The sequence below is a fragment of the Copidosoma floridanum genome, unplaced genomic scaffold (genome assembly GCF_036245765.1).
Source record: "Copidosoma floridanum isolate Cflo_tuat_1 unplaced genomic scaffold, Cflo_Japanese_pri ptg000021l, whole genome shotgun sequence".
NCBI lineage: Eukaryota > Metazoa > Arthropoda > Insecta > Hymenoptera > Encyrtidae > Copidosoma > Copidosoma floridanum.
In genome coordinates this window covers 31,082,599-31,096,547 of record NW_028321898.1, presented here as the reverse complement: position 1 = coordinate 31,096,547, position 13,949 = coordinate 31,082,599, and the positions used below count along the sequence as shown (strand labels likewise).

The window sequence follows — 13,949 nt, the reverse complement described above, 5'->3', positions numbered from 1 at the left end:
TTGCCGTCGTCGAATTTGTAAGAGACACTGTCGACTATGGCTCGGAAATTGGGTGTGAGATTTATCGCCGCAATTCGATTTTCCATTTTTATCTTCTGGGAATATATTACGCGGACGCCGCTAATTTATCGCCAAATGCACGTACACGCACGCGAAACAGCTTTGTCTCGCGTTGGATCGGTAAACCATCGGAGCACCGTGAATTTTCCGAAAAGCACCTTACGTAAATTCAATTTGCAATTGGCTCTTTTCCCTCTCCCACTTGTTTTTACGCCGTGGATACGGACATATAATATTTAACGTATTTATATTATACACATGGAGCGCGCTATCCAACATCTTCGCACGAAGAGAGCCTCCAGCGTGATAAAGTTTTAAGTGTATATATATATATATCGTACGGCATACCATATAATTATATAGGTACTGCACATCGAATTCACTCGATGACTCGCAGAACTTTAGCACCTTAATCCTGTACACCATTGCCAACTACCCTATATTTATATAGTACAAGTGGTGTACCTTCCACTACCGGTTACTAATTTGTACGCGGGGTCGCGTCAAAGGCGCTTATGGCCCCAAGGCGAGGAGGGAGTAAGGAATTTTCGGAATAATTCCCTCGGTATAGGTATAGGTGTGTATCCCTGTACGGTAGTTGTCGCTCCCTCGGACGTTATACGCGAGATTAATTGTCGAGGAACGACGTCGACTTGAATTTCGGTGTCGAGACTTGTGCCGTCCGGTGATCATATTATGAGCGTATCAAGTCTCGAGAGGGGCTTATGGAAATTTTGTTTTTCTAACGGATCGAGAAAAAATTTTGGGTCAAGAGTGGGTCGTGTATTACGCGTATCCTTGGGCTTATGAAATCATTTGGTTGTATTTCTGATATTACGGTGCTCTCGTATTATTCTATACGACGGTGTTCACGTACAACAAGCGTGGCTCTCTCGGTGCAGGGTGTTGAATTTTTTACGAGGCAAAACTGTTTGGTTTATCGTACAATGTACGCGCTACAGGTTGCGTCGGAGCGTGTACTCTTTGGCTTTTATCTCCGCTGAAAGTGTTGCGCGTATATATTATGTTGTACATTATATATACTTTAACGTCGAAAAACTTGCGGACAAAAGTTATCGCTGATAAATACAGATCGAAGATTGATTTATTCGACAAAAATTGATAAAAGTACTATACTCGGGAATGAAGCACATGCTGGTGTGTATGTATACAAAAAAAAAAAAAAAGAAATTTGTGAACTTACTTTCGCTTTTGAAATAATATTATGGGAAGGTGTCATCTATGGAAAAAAAAAATATAACTATCCCTGCAGCGGGAAGAGAGATGTGTATCGGGGGGTAACAGACGGTGGCAATTTCGTCATCGTTTTATCAATATTTTAGCCGCACAGTGTATACTCGGTACTTCTCGTACTTTTTTTTCCTCTCCCTCTCCTTAGCACCAATATAATATACACTCTATGTACTGCAGCGGCAAGAAAGTCTCGTTGAAGCTCGGGTCACGTTCCTGATGTCGGGACGCGCTCCCTCGGCTCTCTTACAGTTCTTACAACGATGGTCTTCGTGCCACGACCGCGGGCCCTTTTTTTCCTATTCTCCCTCCTCTGCACACGAGAAGGAAGGCTTCATCACGTGATGTCTTACGGGTGGCGGTTACTCTTCATTTTTTTTTTTTTTTTTTTTTTTTATTTTTCAAAATTTTGTTTAGCTTCCCAACGTAAGGGTCACCTCTTCTTTTTTCCACGGGGTTTTAATTGTCGTCTCCCGAGAACCGCTGAAACATCACATCCGAACAACACAGCTTTCACGCGTCAAGAGACGAGAGTATAGGTGTAATTATGACGTACACAGCTGTTCCGCGCGCGTGTGTTATTGCGTAATGGTTTTTTTTCCAAAGAAACCGTACTGTACTTGATTTAATTAAACAATATCTCATCCCGAGATGATGTATTGCGTACCGCGCAGCACATGTACCCAGAAGGCGCGAGAGTTTTACGAAAAAAGAAAAGAAAAAAAAAAAAAAAGGACAAAAGAGAGGTATGGGCGTACACGTATACCTGCCACACGAAAGTTGAACTCTTCATAACGCTCGAGATCTTCGGTCTCCGCGTGCCACTTAGCAATTTCCTTCCTCCCTCTGTCCCCCCGTGTATTATATGTAGGTGTACATATATATACACACACCGAAAGACTTGAGTTGCCGAATTCATTTTCGGCACGCGCGCGTGTGCGAATTTACGGGGACGAGCTCCATGTATATATATACCTACACGTGTGGCCGATAAAATAGATGCTGCACACGCGAACGCGCTATTATTTTATACGCGTTAATTATGCAGGACGCGTAATACGCGCGCGGGTAAATTGTGGCTCGAGCTTATCTTCTATTGAGGTTTTTTTTTTTTCTCTTGGGTGGAGTTACCTTTTTTTTTTTCTCGTGACCGATTATTACGTCGACGGGGCTTTAAAGGCTAGTGGATGCAGTCGCGTAGCTTTGAAAATACCATTGGCTACATTCGCGGGACAAAGCGTTGCTCGATGATCGCACGCTCGGAGGTAGATGGGGGGATAAAAAAGAAGCCTCAGAGCAGAGGACGGACAGTGTTATTAATAAACTTTTGGATGCGCGACAAACGTCGTCCGTTCGATGTGTCTATATACACATGAGTATGTGACAACAAAAGCGAGGGGCAAAGTTGGCGAGTATTCGGGGGAGCTTCGAGAATTCGTGTCGCGAATTAATAATTTAGGGTTTCGGGTAACCGTGAATTCCTCTATTTTTGGCTTTCGTAAATGTAATTGCCGTATTTGTTACTTCGGTCATTTATAGCTTGATTTATTTAAACAAATTTCAAGTATAAATGACCTTAGTTGGGAATATGATGTACAATCTCAGGGACACGAGTAATTTCTTCCCCAAATGCCTCAAATAAAAATAAAACTGGATTCTAAAAAATTTCATAATAGAGTTCCCTCGCTATATACGATTGTTTTACCGACGATGAACAATCTCATTTGTAAATAATTTTTACGTTACGTACTTTTTGGTCTCTAGAAGGGATGTTTATCCCTCGTATATGCCTCGCAAATTTGTTATTCCTTGGGGCTTTTTATTTATTTTTTTTTTTTCTAGCGCACTGAAAAAGCACAAAAAACACGTGTGCCTAGCAACGAAAAAACTCGCTGGATGGATAAAAAAAAAATACACGTGTACCTAGACACTGGAGTAACGAGCAAGAGCCTCGGGAAAAAATGTCGAGGCACACTTTACTGCTTCTCTCCACTTTGAAACACTACAACTGACTCTTTTTTTTTTTTTCACTCTTTTCCTCTCAACCTCGTAATTAACATCGCACACTTTGAACCACCGATGGTTTGAGCCTTGCTCCACCTCAAGTATTTGTCGACAAACAATTTTTCATGCCCATAGCGAAATACGTATCTCACCATCGTAATAGACAAAAATTAAATTCGTTCACCTTTTTCCATATTACTCTTCTCTCTCGACAAATTTTTTTCGTCTTCTTTTCATCACCACGTTCATCCACACCAGGCGTCTCCTACTCATTAAAGTCGAGTGCGTCGCGAGAGGAGAAAAATATGTGCAAAAAAGTGCTCGACTTTTTTTGACGCCATTGCCGATTTTTTTCATTCCCCCCCTTCGTCGCCAACGTCGTCTGCACACTTTCCACCCTCGGCTCCTTTGCTATGATTATTATTACTATTCGCATGCTTTGAGCCCTCCAGAGATCTCATCGCTCGAATAACCAGCCCCACAGCGATTATGATTAATATTGTGTCACGCGACGCGCACCTACTTTTTTTTTTTTTTTTTTCAAAGCAGTTGGAAAAATAAACAATACGAGATTATTCGCATATTGATAGTGGAAAGCGCCAAAACCACTCGTACGAGCTCTGATGGAAAAATACTACCCTTTTTTTTCACCACCACAAATTTCAAACAAACACCAAATTGTCCGGTGGCGCTTCGTTTATTGAAAAGGCCCGATTATTCCTCCCATTGTCCACCGGCTCTCGCAATCCCATCGCGTGCCCCATAACGCGTACGCACGTTCCCATACAGACCCTAAAAAACTAATGAATCGCCGGCAATTACGGCGCAACAATAGCCCTCGCATATTTTACCGACATTTCTTTTCAGGAGAGAAAACAAAAAAAAAACCTTGAAAAATATACCTTCCAGTGCACACGACGTAACATAAGCGTGGCTTTGACGTGGCCAAAACCAAGACCCGCAGAGACATTGGAGTAGGGCGTTTACCCTCTCTTACGCGTACACGTGGGGTGCGGATTCGTCATCTGAAATTTCGGCTCTCCTCCTTATCTTTACTTTTCTCCCTGAATGCCCTTGGTTTTTCTTACCAAGTCATCCACGCCTGCAAAGACCAAGCTTATACTTTTCTCTCTTTCTTTAATAATGTAAGAAAAGAAAAAAATTGCCCATCGGAGTCCACGCGCGAAGGGGACAACTGACGCGTGTGTGCGTGCGATAGCCACTGCTTGGTCGCGAGGGTGATCGACCGTCTCTCATCCTGCAGGCTTTTAAACATTTAGGCCGTCCTCCCCCCCCCCTCTTTTTTGTGCTCCACTGTTTACACAACATTGCGCCGATGTACCTACCCTTTTTTTTCGTAAGTGGTCCATCTCGGCTGCTCTTGATGAAAGAAAAACTTTTTTTTTTTTTTTTTCTCAGTCAATCTGTTTGCCGTGCTTAATCGACGAGTAGGTACGCGTTGCCTCTGCCGGTACTATACGAATATGGCGATATGTCCATGAAAAATGTAAATTCCCTTTTCTGGATCGGTTACACTGTTTTGCCGCTGAACATGTTGTACACGAGGGGGAAAGGCATCCGTAAGAAAACGCACGCGCCGCAGATAAGGGGATCACATAGTAATCCAGCCAACATTGGAAACGTGTGTCGCGTGTACACACGTATAGGGTTGGGGGCCAAGGGCGAGGGTAAACAAGAGAGAGGGGGTAAAAAAAAAAAAAAAGGGCGAATTTACGTAAGGCCAGTAGTATAGGTGCGGCACTTACATGGAGCCGATGTTTTTGCGCTACTCCATGTTGTATATATATGTATCGTGATGGGCTCGCAGCTGACACATTGCGCGCCACTCCCCCTTTATGTGTGTGCTCGGTGACGCGACGTTGCGCTAATGCGTTACGACGCGCTATAACGTTACGATTTATTTATAGGGAGCCTCCGACTGATTGACTCACGCAGTCGGTGGGGGAAAAGAGACCCAGATACGCCGGCTGCCAAAGCCTTTTCGCCTCCAATTTCGGGTATACACATACAACTGGATACACCGATGCGCGCGTCTCTCATCTGCAACCGTAGGAGACGCTGCCACGTATACGTGTCAGTGGGTTATATGTTAGGGGTGCAATTTTATCGCTCGTGAAATGCCAGGATTTTGTTTATCTCGTTCAAAGTACGTGTACGATCAATCGGGTCCGACTGAATTATTTTGCTGTCCAATAGTCACTTCAAGGTGTGTGTACATTCGAAAGGTAAGTTGGGACGCCCCTAAAATGTATACCTTAAGTACGGAGGACAAGCTCCGCACGTGAATCTCGGGTAAATCGAACCCCACGCGCAGTGGAAGAAACTTTACTCGGGGATTTATTCGTCGGTGCGATAACGTCCGCCGCATCGGTCCTATCCCGGGATAATCGCCCTCGTTTGGGCTCATTGTACGTATACTCACCTGTGCTACGGCAGGTCGTGGCTGTAAAAAAAAAAAAAAAAAAAAAAAAAAAAAAAAAAAAAAAAGGACGAGACGTGCCGGGAATGAGATCCCGGTGATTAGAATTCACGGAGGAGTCCTCGGAGGGTCGCCTTTCCAGGTTGGCTTTTGGTTTGGGATGATTTGCTGATGGAGGGAGAAAAAAAAGCCGGGGAGGAGGAACTTGCAAAGGGAACGAAAAAAAAAAAGATCTGGCTGCTTTTTTACGATGCCGCTCGTGCGCGAAACCAGTGGGTTTTCAGAATTTTTACGCTCGAAAAAATGACTAATTTATCGCGGCGCGGGTACGTTGTGGTTTTTAATTCACCGGTACAGTCTAAACTGGACAGGGGAGTATAGTGCTCGTACGTACAAACAATTTTATTGGGGGATTTTTATATTTATGCTTCTCGAGGTGCTATGCATTATTTTATTCTTATTACGAGTTTTTTTTTTTTTCCCCTCCGTATTTTTTCATATTCACGTGTGTAAGGGACGGGGATGGGCGAAGGTGTGCGAGGGAAATCTTTTAGCTGCACGAAATCGACCCCCTGCACGAGCCACGGCTGCACGCACCGAGAGGTGGCTCGGCTTCGGATCAATATTACACAGGTAGAGGCGAGAGTATACAGGAGCGAGTCCGCTAAAAAATGCACGTCACCTCCAAGCAACCCATTTTGTTATACATACTTTTATGAAGCGCTTAGTAAATCATAGGAAAGATAATTTTATTGAATTTCATCGCAACCCTTCAATTATTCAGCCCCTTTCCTTGAAATTTTAATAAAAAAAAAAATTTAATGACGAGTCGATTGGAAATTATTGAATGGAATAAAATAAAGTCAGGAATATAGGAATATATATGTAAGTTACGAACGATTCATGGGATTTATGCCGGGTTGGGTTAATGTTGGCTAAAGTCATCCATATTATTTTAACAGTTAAAATTAAAAAAATTTAACATCTTTGATTTTCAATCAATTTCCATCGAAAAAAAAAAAACAAAAAAACATTTGCTCTCACAATTTCAAAATCTGTTCTCAAAAAACAGTATACACCGCGTACCGGATGCTTTTCAGCGTACTTGTTCGTGTATATATAAGGTGTATATATATTATACACAAGCGTGCACCGCACCTCGGCACTTCCTCCTTCACTTTGCGTTCTCTTCCATTTTCTTCCTCGCACACGGTGGATAAGTACAACGTTGGCGTATATTCATACATATACATGTCACTCTCTCGAACGGATGGATTGTTAGCTTCGACGTTTTCGACTCGTCTGTTATTTCCGCTGCTCGCCTAAGACGCGCCATCGCTAAATACACGAAATTTCACAGCCAATCAATTTCACCTCTAACAAAGTATCAATACGTCCATCTCCCCTCCCTTAATGTAATTGAAATAACATCTTTGTACGCGTATACTAGCAGTATATATGTATACCCTCGTACAGACACGAGGTGGAAGCCGAAACAGTTTGACACAAGCATAGGTCAAGCATCTGTTGTTGGCTGTTGTCCCTATATATATAATACACGGACCCTCGCGGACACGTGCGTTCCTATTTTTCTCTCAATGTATATACCATACAAGTAGCATACAATGTGTACCCACTCTCGTGCAGTGGCTGTCGGTGGCGGCGTAAAAAATGAACGTGTTCTGCGCTGGACGTTTAAGGATACGCCACGTATAATGTTATACATATACGACCACTAAATACTTCTGTTGGGAGCAGAATTCGCGCTAGATTGGCCTCGATCGGTACTATACTGTAAATATATACTGTTGTTATATCCTATACCAATAAGTATAGGTTTGATTGTGGTTCTCTTACGTTGCAATCACGTGTGCAATGGTACGTGTGTTGGTTTGGGAATCGATGTTGTTTGATCCTCGCAAACAGACAACTTTCCTTCAAATTAACAATTTTTATTTTTAATGATAAATCCATTTTTCATCTAATATATTATTTATCTTTGCACTTGAACATGAAGCAGTCGCACTAAATTGCCTTATTCTTTTTCTTTCAGTTGCAGGTACGTCACAATCCCGTCGGTTTAAACATCCAAACCATTACCATCGTAAGTTGTACTCTTTTATTTTTTCTTTTTTCTTTTTTTTTTTTTTTATCGTAAGTAAGTAGTCTTGAATATCAATGCTTCTAATAATTCGTACTACCCAAAAAATGCATTTCTAGCTGCACCCAACACCACCGAATCGGTACGGGAACCTCACGATTTTTATACGTATGGGCTTGGAACACACCGCCCCCGCCATCGAGTTATTTCTCCTCTTTCGCGTAAAGTTACGAGCGTACGTAGGTACACATGTATGCGAACAGAGTACCTAATATATATATATTATATAGGTGTTCGTACGTGTGCTCTTGACACTTCCGTTGTGTTGTTCTTGCGCAATTCGCGGAACTTCTCTTTATCTTTCCTCCCAACTCGGGGCATCCCTGTCGTTACGATTCCGTTCTCGTTTCCCATTTTTTTTTTTTTTTTTTCGTCTACAGAGTTCTTTCAGGAATAATGATAAACAAACCCGGAATACAATCCCGGAGTTGAAAAAGTCTGTCTATATGAGCAAGTACAATGTGGTAAGGAAAAAAAGCATATAATTTCTTCGTTACGTAAACAAGTATAATATTCACAAGCCGAAGTGGACTGTACCGTAGTTTTGATAATTGCGCGCACGCGGTAACTGCACGCGCGGTTTTCCGAAACTTACAAGTACACGCGAGAAAAACCTCAACTACTCGACGATAAACTTTCCATGGGTACATATACTTGGAGGTAGTTTAACGAGGGTTTTTTTTTTTTTCTTTCAATTGTTTGTAAAATCAGCAATTATACGAGACGTGAAACGCTGATGCTAAACATCTCCTCGGAGGCCCATCAGTCACGCAGGCCCGGGTTTTTTTTTCTCTTCCTCTTCTCAGAGAGAATCGCGCGAGTTTGAGGAGGAAGAAATCTCTTCCACTCCCGCTTTTAACGTTGGTTTTTTTAACTGCCAGTATAGCGTAAGGACAGCGAGTTCTTGCGAAAACACCGAGGAGGAGGAGGACGGGCCTGTTTGCCGTGGAATTCCTCGAGTTGCCCTAATAGACCATAGCGGGCGCGCGTACTTTTTCCTCTTACCATATACTCCTTTTTTTTTTTTCGCTTTCGAAACGCTAAATTTCCAACGATTCAATTTCTCCCTCGCCAAATGATAATCCATTACCGTGGCCTGGCCACGCGACCACCGTCACCACCAACATCGACTCGCGGGACGCACACTCTTTTAATTTTCGATGACGTGCCCGGGTTTAAGTTGTACCCAGAGACACATCATTATCCCCAGCAAGAGATTGATCGATCGCCCCGCCACGTCGATTAATCACGTCCTAGACAATATACCCTTGAGTCCCTACTCCAATTTCTTGCGCCAAACGGTATCGCTTGCCGGTGACGTGCACACATTATCCCTGCACGCTCCACGCGGTGATGGAGCTGTTTGCCCGAGCTTTTGTGGACAAGCTCACGTTGGCAATCAAGGGGGTGGATCTTTGTTTGTTTAAAAACTACAAAATTGGATACTCCCTCGGTTTATTATTAATATTATACTCGCAATTACAAATATATTGCCCTCCTCCTTTACGTAATATTATGCGCACAATGGAAACTCGAGCGAACCACCCTCCCTACGTGTCTAAAGATTATGTAAATGTGTTTTGCGCCGTTATGGCAATTAGTATATATGAGGTATTATACATCGGGCCAAGCCGTGGTTGCTTTTAATCTGATATTGACGCTTTGTTGTGTTGCAGCGGCGTTATTGTTGCGTCAAACTGTAATAGGTGATGTGCCTTTGTTGTTCTTGCCGGTCGATTTTTTTTAATTTTTCTGCCGATCCCATTGGATCGTCTTCCGTTATTGGTTCAACAAAACACGTACTGTCTTGATAAACCAACGATGGAAACCTCGTGCGATTTTTTTCCTCTTCATTTTGCCCTATGGGAAAGTGATAGAACTCTATCTCGTACAACTGGGTAGTTCCCTACGTACATCGAGATTTTATTCAAGACCGTGACATTGTCTTATTCGTATGCAGGTGTACGCAGGGGCTGGAAAATTGCATTTTGCAAATCCACCGTCCCCTAAGCGTATATATACGTAGAAACTCCCGCGATTTGGTCACATCCCCCCCCCTTTGTAATCCAAAGCACCTGAATTATCGAGTACTTTTCTTTTTTTTTTTTTTTTTTTTTTCATTACGGATCCTTTTGTTTCTTCCGTCCCGTCGACAAAAGCCAGAGCGACACCGGTACGCGCGGCCTCATTAATTCATACTGCCCGAGTTGAAAGGAGAAATAGGCATCGGGTAGAAGAAAAAAAAAAGAAACAAGTACTTCATTTGCCCTCGTTTTCGTTGAATTATTCCACGGACCGCGCTCATCGTGACGATTCCACTTGTATCCACCCCGTGCCCAAATACAAAGGGCATACATATTACATTTCAGGCTCTCCGTTCCACCTCTTCTTTTTTTCTCTTTCTCCGCTCTTCTGATATCGCAGATTATCTGTTATTTTGTTTTTTCTTCGTGTACGGACTACACCGACGACAAGTACATTTTCCCCGGTAACTGTGTCACGGTGACAAATCCACCCCCCCCCCCTCATGTATATCGAACAAATCAACAAAGTACTTCTCGTAAGTTCGGTACCACACACACACACGCGCACGAGCGCAACGAGCCAACAGACGAATCAAATCAATACTCGAAACGAAAAACGGTCGTCTTCATCACCCTCAGGATATACGTCTGAAAAACCCAACATACGCACCCCATACGCCCTACACCCGAAAAACGTAAACAACCCCGAAAGCCAGCCAATTGGAGAACACCCTTACTCGGAGAGAAACTTTTTTCTTCCTTCCCCCCGTTCCCCTCACCTAGTGTATATTATAGCCAAAGCAGGGGGTGCAGGGGGCATATCGGATATCTGCAGCGATGGCGAAAAACGCAGGGAAAGACGATGAGCGCGGAAAAGCGCGTGTATCCAGTTGTATACTCACGTGCGCGACGGGCGAAAAACTACGCTTGCCCGGGGTTGGGGAGGGGGCCGAGGGGGTCGTTGAACCCCTCCAAGCTCGTGGCCTCAAACCGACTATACACGTATATATATGTATATATATATGTTATACCGTGGAGCGTGTATATATATATACAGCCAGCAGCCGGCGTTGATGACGTAACCGTCTATAGGTTGTATACTTACGTTAGGGGCGAAGGGGGGGGACATACACGCAGACGGACTCGGGGAGGGAGGGGGTACGTGACGTCTCCGCGTGTATATATGGAAATCGATGGAAACGTGTCGCATCCCTCCCTTGGCTCTTATGGTTGGTGTTCCGAGTTGGCTGCGGGTTAAAAGGGGGATGTGGTGTGGAGCACGGTAAGTATTCGGGGGCGCGCTTGGCCTGCCCGTCGTCGCGCTGCACTTACATTAGTGCCGGCCGAGCGTGGGTCTGGCGTGGATGTGCGTTGGCTCACGTCTCTTGCATTCTATATATACGTAATACGTGGCAGTGCATATACATATCACGTACATGTATACACGCGCACACACACGCACAAAGTGTAAGCAGCTGAGTGGTTTCGTGCCGTAGTCGACGCGCGTGTGTCTGTGTATGCGCCTACTCGTCTTCTTCATCTTCTTCTTCTATTTATAAAACTTGTCTCTCTCTCTCTCTCTCTTTCTCTTTCTCTTCTGCTCCTTCCTGGTTATGGATCTCAAAACTGTCGCTCGCGTTCTTGAAGAAGAGTTTCGAGGTACTTGCTTGCCTATAAACCTTGTAATATTTTTTTAAACGTGTTTTTTCAAAGTGTTTACTGTTGTTTGGTGGGAAGGGGATGAAAAGTGCATGGAGGTGGTGACGTGTCACACTTTTTCTTTCTTTAATTTTTTTTCTTTTTTTCTCTCTCCTTTTTTCCACTTTAAAGTTCACGTTGACAAGTGTTGTTGACCCGTTTTTTGTTTTACCATAATTGTTTATGTACCTACACTTATATAAACACAAATTCGCTGTTGTGTCGAGGATTACGTATTGTACTTATTATGCGTCGTAAATGACATGTGTTTGAATGTTCTTTGAAAAATCCCTCCTCAAAAGTGAAAAAACAAAAGGGCCATTAATTCTCGCGAGCGTCCGTAAATTCAATCGATTCGTGCGTACAAGCGTGTAGCATTACATGACTCGTCAAATAAAAAACAGATTAGAGCAAAGGGACGCGACGCGCGTGCGCGACAGCACCTTATACGGTCGCACGTCAGCTGTAAAAGAAACGCGCATCGGGTGTATACGTACACCCGCATGAAAAAATAAGCACAAGAGGCGGTGTATGTATAATACACATGTAGGGAGGAAAAAGGTCGAGGGCTGCTTCTTCCCCGCGGATAGCCCAATTAATTATTTCACTGGCAATTTTCCAAGCCCCTTCTCCTCATTACTGCTTCTTCTTTCGTTCTTCTCTCTCTCTCTCTCTCCTCGCGTCTAATCCGCGCTCGCTCGTTTCTTATCTTTCTCATTTGCGCCCGACTCCCCGGGTATATCCTATAGCTTTGGGGATTTTCTTTTTTTTTTTGTTCATCCCCCTCTCTCTAGGTATACGGAGAAAAATCTAGCTGCTCTCTGATTAAAATTGCAAACGCTCAACCGTGTGTTTGTTTAGTTGCGTGTGTTTTCGTCTCGTTTGCCGATTGAAACTTGGTTTCTCGTCCATTTGCTCTGTATGACGATTGAAATTCACTCCTCGCGTCTCTCTGATTTTCCAAAGAAAAAAAAAAAAAAACCTTGGTAAAGCTTTGTCGAGGAAAAAGAGAGTTGTTAACCAAACAGTACTCGCTATCTCCCTTGCGTATCATCATCGGCTCGGGGCGAGGTTTGTCGGGAAAATGTTCACGCGGAGGGTAAAATACGAAACGGAGCCCAATGAGACGTGCACGCGCCAGCCATCATAGGCCCATAAATAAGTATACGTCTGATAGGTACAGCCGCGTGTTCAACGAGCCCCCTGTATCTCAAACATCTCCCTCTTTCGAAGCTGGTGGAGGAGGAGAAAATGAAGAAGCCGAGAGGGTACGTGTATACACCCACCGGAGGAAGGCAAGAGGAGAAAAAAAAAAAAAAAAGGGTCTGATGGAAAAGTTTCTCTCGAGTGCGCGGACGTGAGCGAGAGAAAAGAAACGAATTACACGGCTGAGCGCGAAACGTCACGCCTTACACCACCTCCCTCTCGCGTGGATTGAAAATTAGAGGAGGGCAGGCTTTCCGCGCAGCTTCTCGTTATCCTGATTACATTTGTGTGTGTACACATATATACATATCCCCTTTTTCCCGATTGGATGGAAGGGATTTCACGAAGCTCTGTGTATTTATTTTTCTTTTTCAAACATTTTTCCAGTGCCTCGGGATATCGGAGAGATAAGAGAACTCTGGAGATAAGCTTGCCCCCGGTGATGTTGTTGCGCGGCAGATAAAATTGAATTTCCCCAATATAAGCAGCGATTCCACTTTCGAAAATCACACCGGCACCAAAGATAAGATATTGGACGCATCGATCGCGTATTTTTTTTTCTTTCGATCCCATCGCGTACGGCTTAATTACTCAACGAGTATACCACACGTAGGTATAATATGCGGTACCCTCCCATCAAATTTATAGGTAATTGCAATCGGGCGCTCGTCCAATATCAATCAGCCGCCGTACAATGCTCCGGGATGAAATTTCACGTGGGAAACGGCGCGTCCCGGAAAACAGTTGCTCTAGAAAACAATACGTCGCGATTCGTTACAGGCGCGCCATTTGGCCTTTTGGTCCGTCACCCGGGCGAATCAAATGGAAAAAAAAAAAAAAAAAACCCCTCCTGCCCCTCCGATGGTATAGCCGAGCCAACGAGCAATTCTCTCTCCTATGGTTATAATATACGTACCGGGTGCTCCTCGCTAAATGTTTCGGAGAAGCTGTGCATCGGAGGAGCCGTGGGTTGTGTATATATAGGTACTCCTCGCGCTTCGTGGAAGCGGGGGGGGGGAGAAAGACGCGAGGGAAGAGGATCGCCCGAGATTATAGTAGGTGTTTGCTCGCGTCTCTCTTTCTCTCTCTGTGTATCTGTTCTCTT

At 43.9% G+C, this 13,949-nt stretch overlaps 1 protein-coding gene across 1 annotated transcript in view; it reads left to right on the top strand.

Moving 5' to 3' along the window:
• The window catches only part of orb2 (cytoplasmic polyadenylation element-binding protein orb2), a 140,360-nt gene that overhangs the window by 113,255 nt on the left and 13,156 nt on the right, over window positions 1-13,949 (top strand). The window contains exon 4 of the mRNA XM_014364188.2: window positions 7,809-7,859. Coding sequence (XP_014219674.2) covers window positions 7,809-7,859 — 51 coding nt within the window. The remainder of the gene's footprint in view (window positions 1-7,808; window positions 7,860-13,949) is intronic.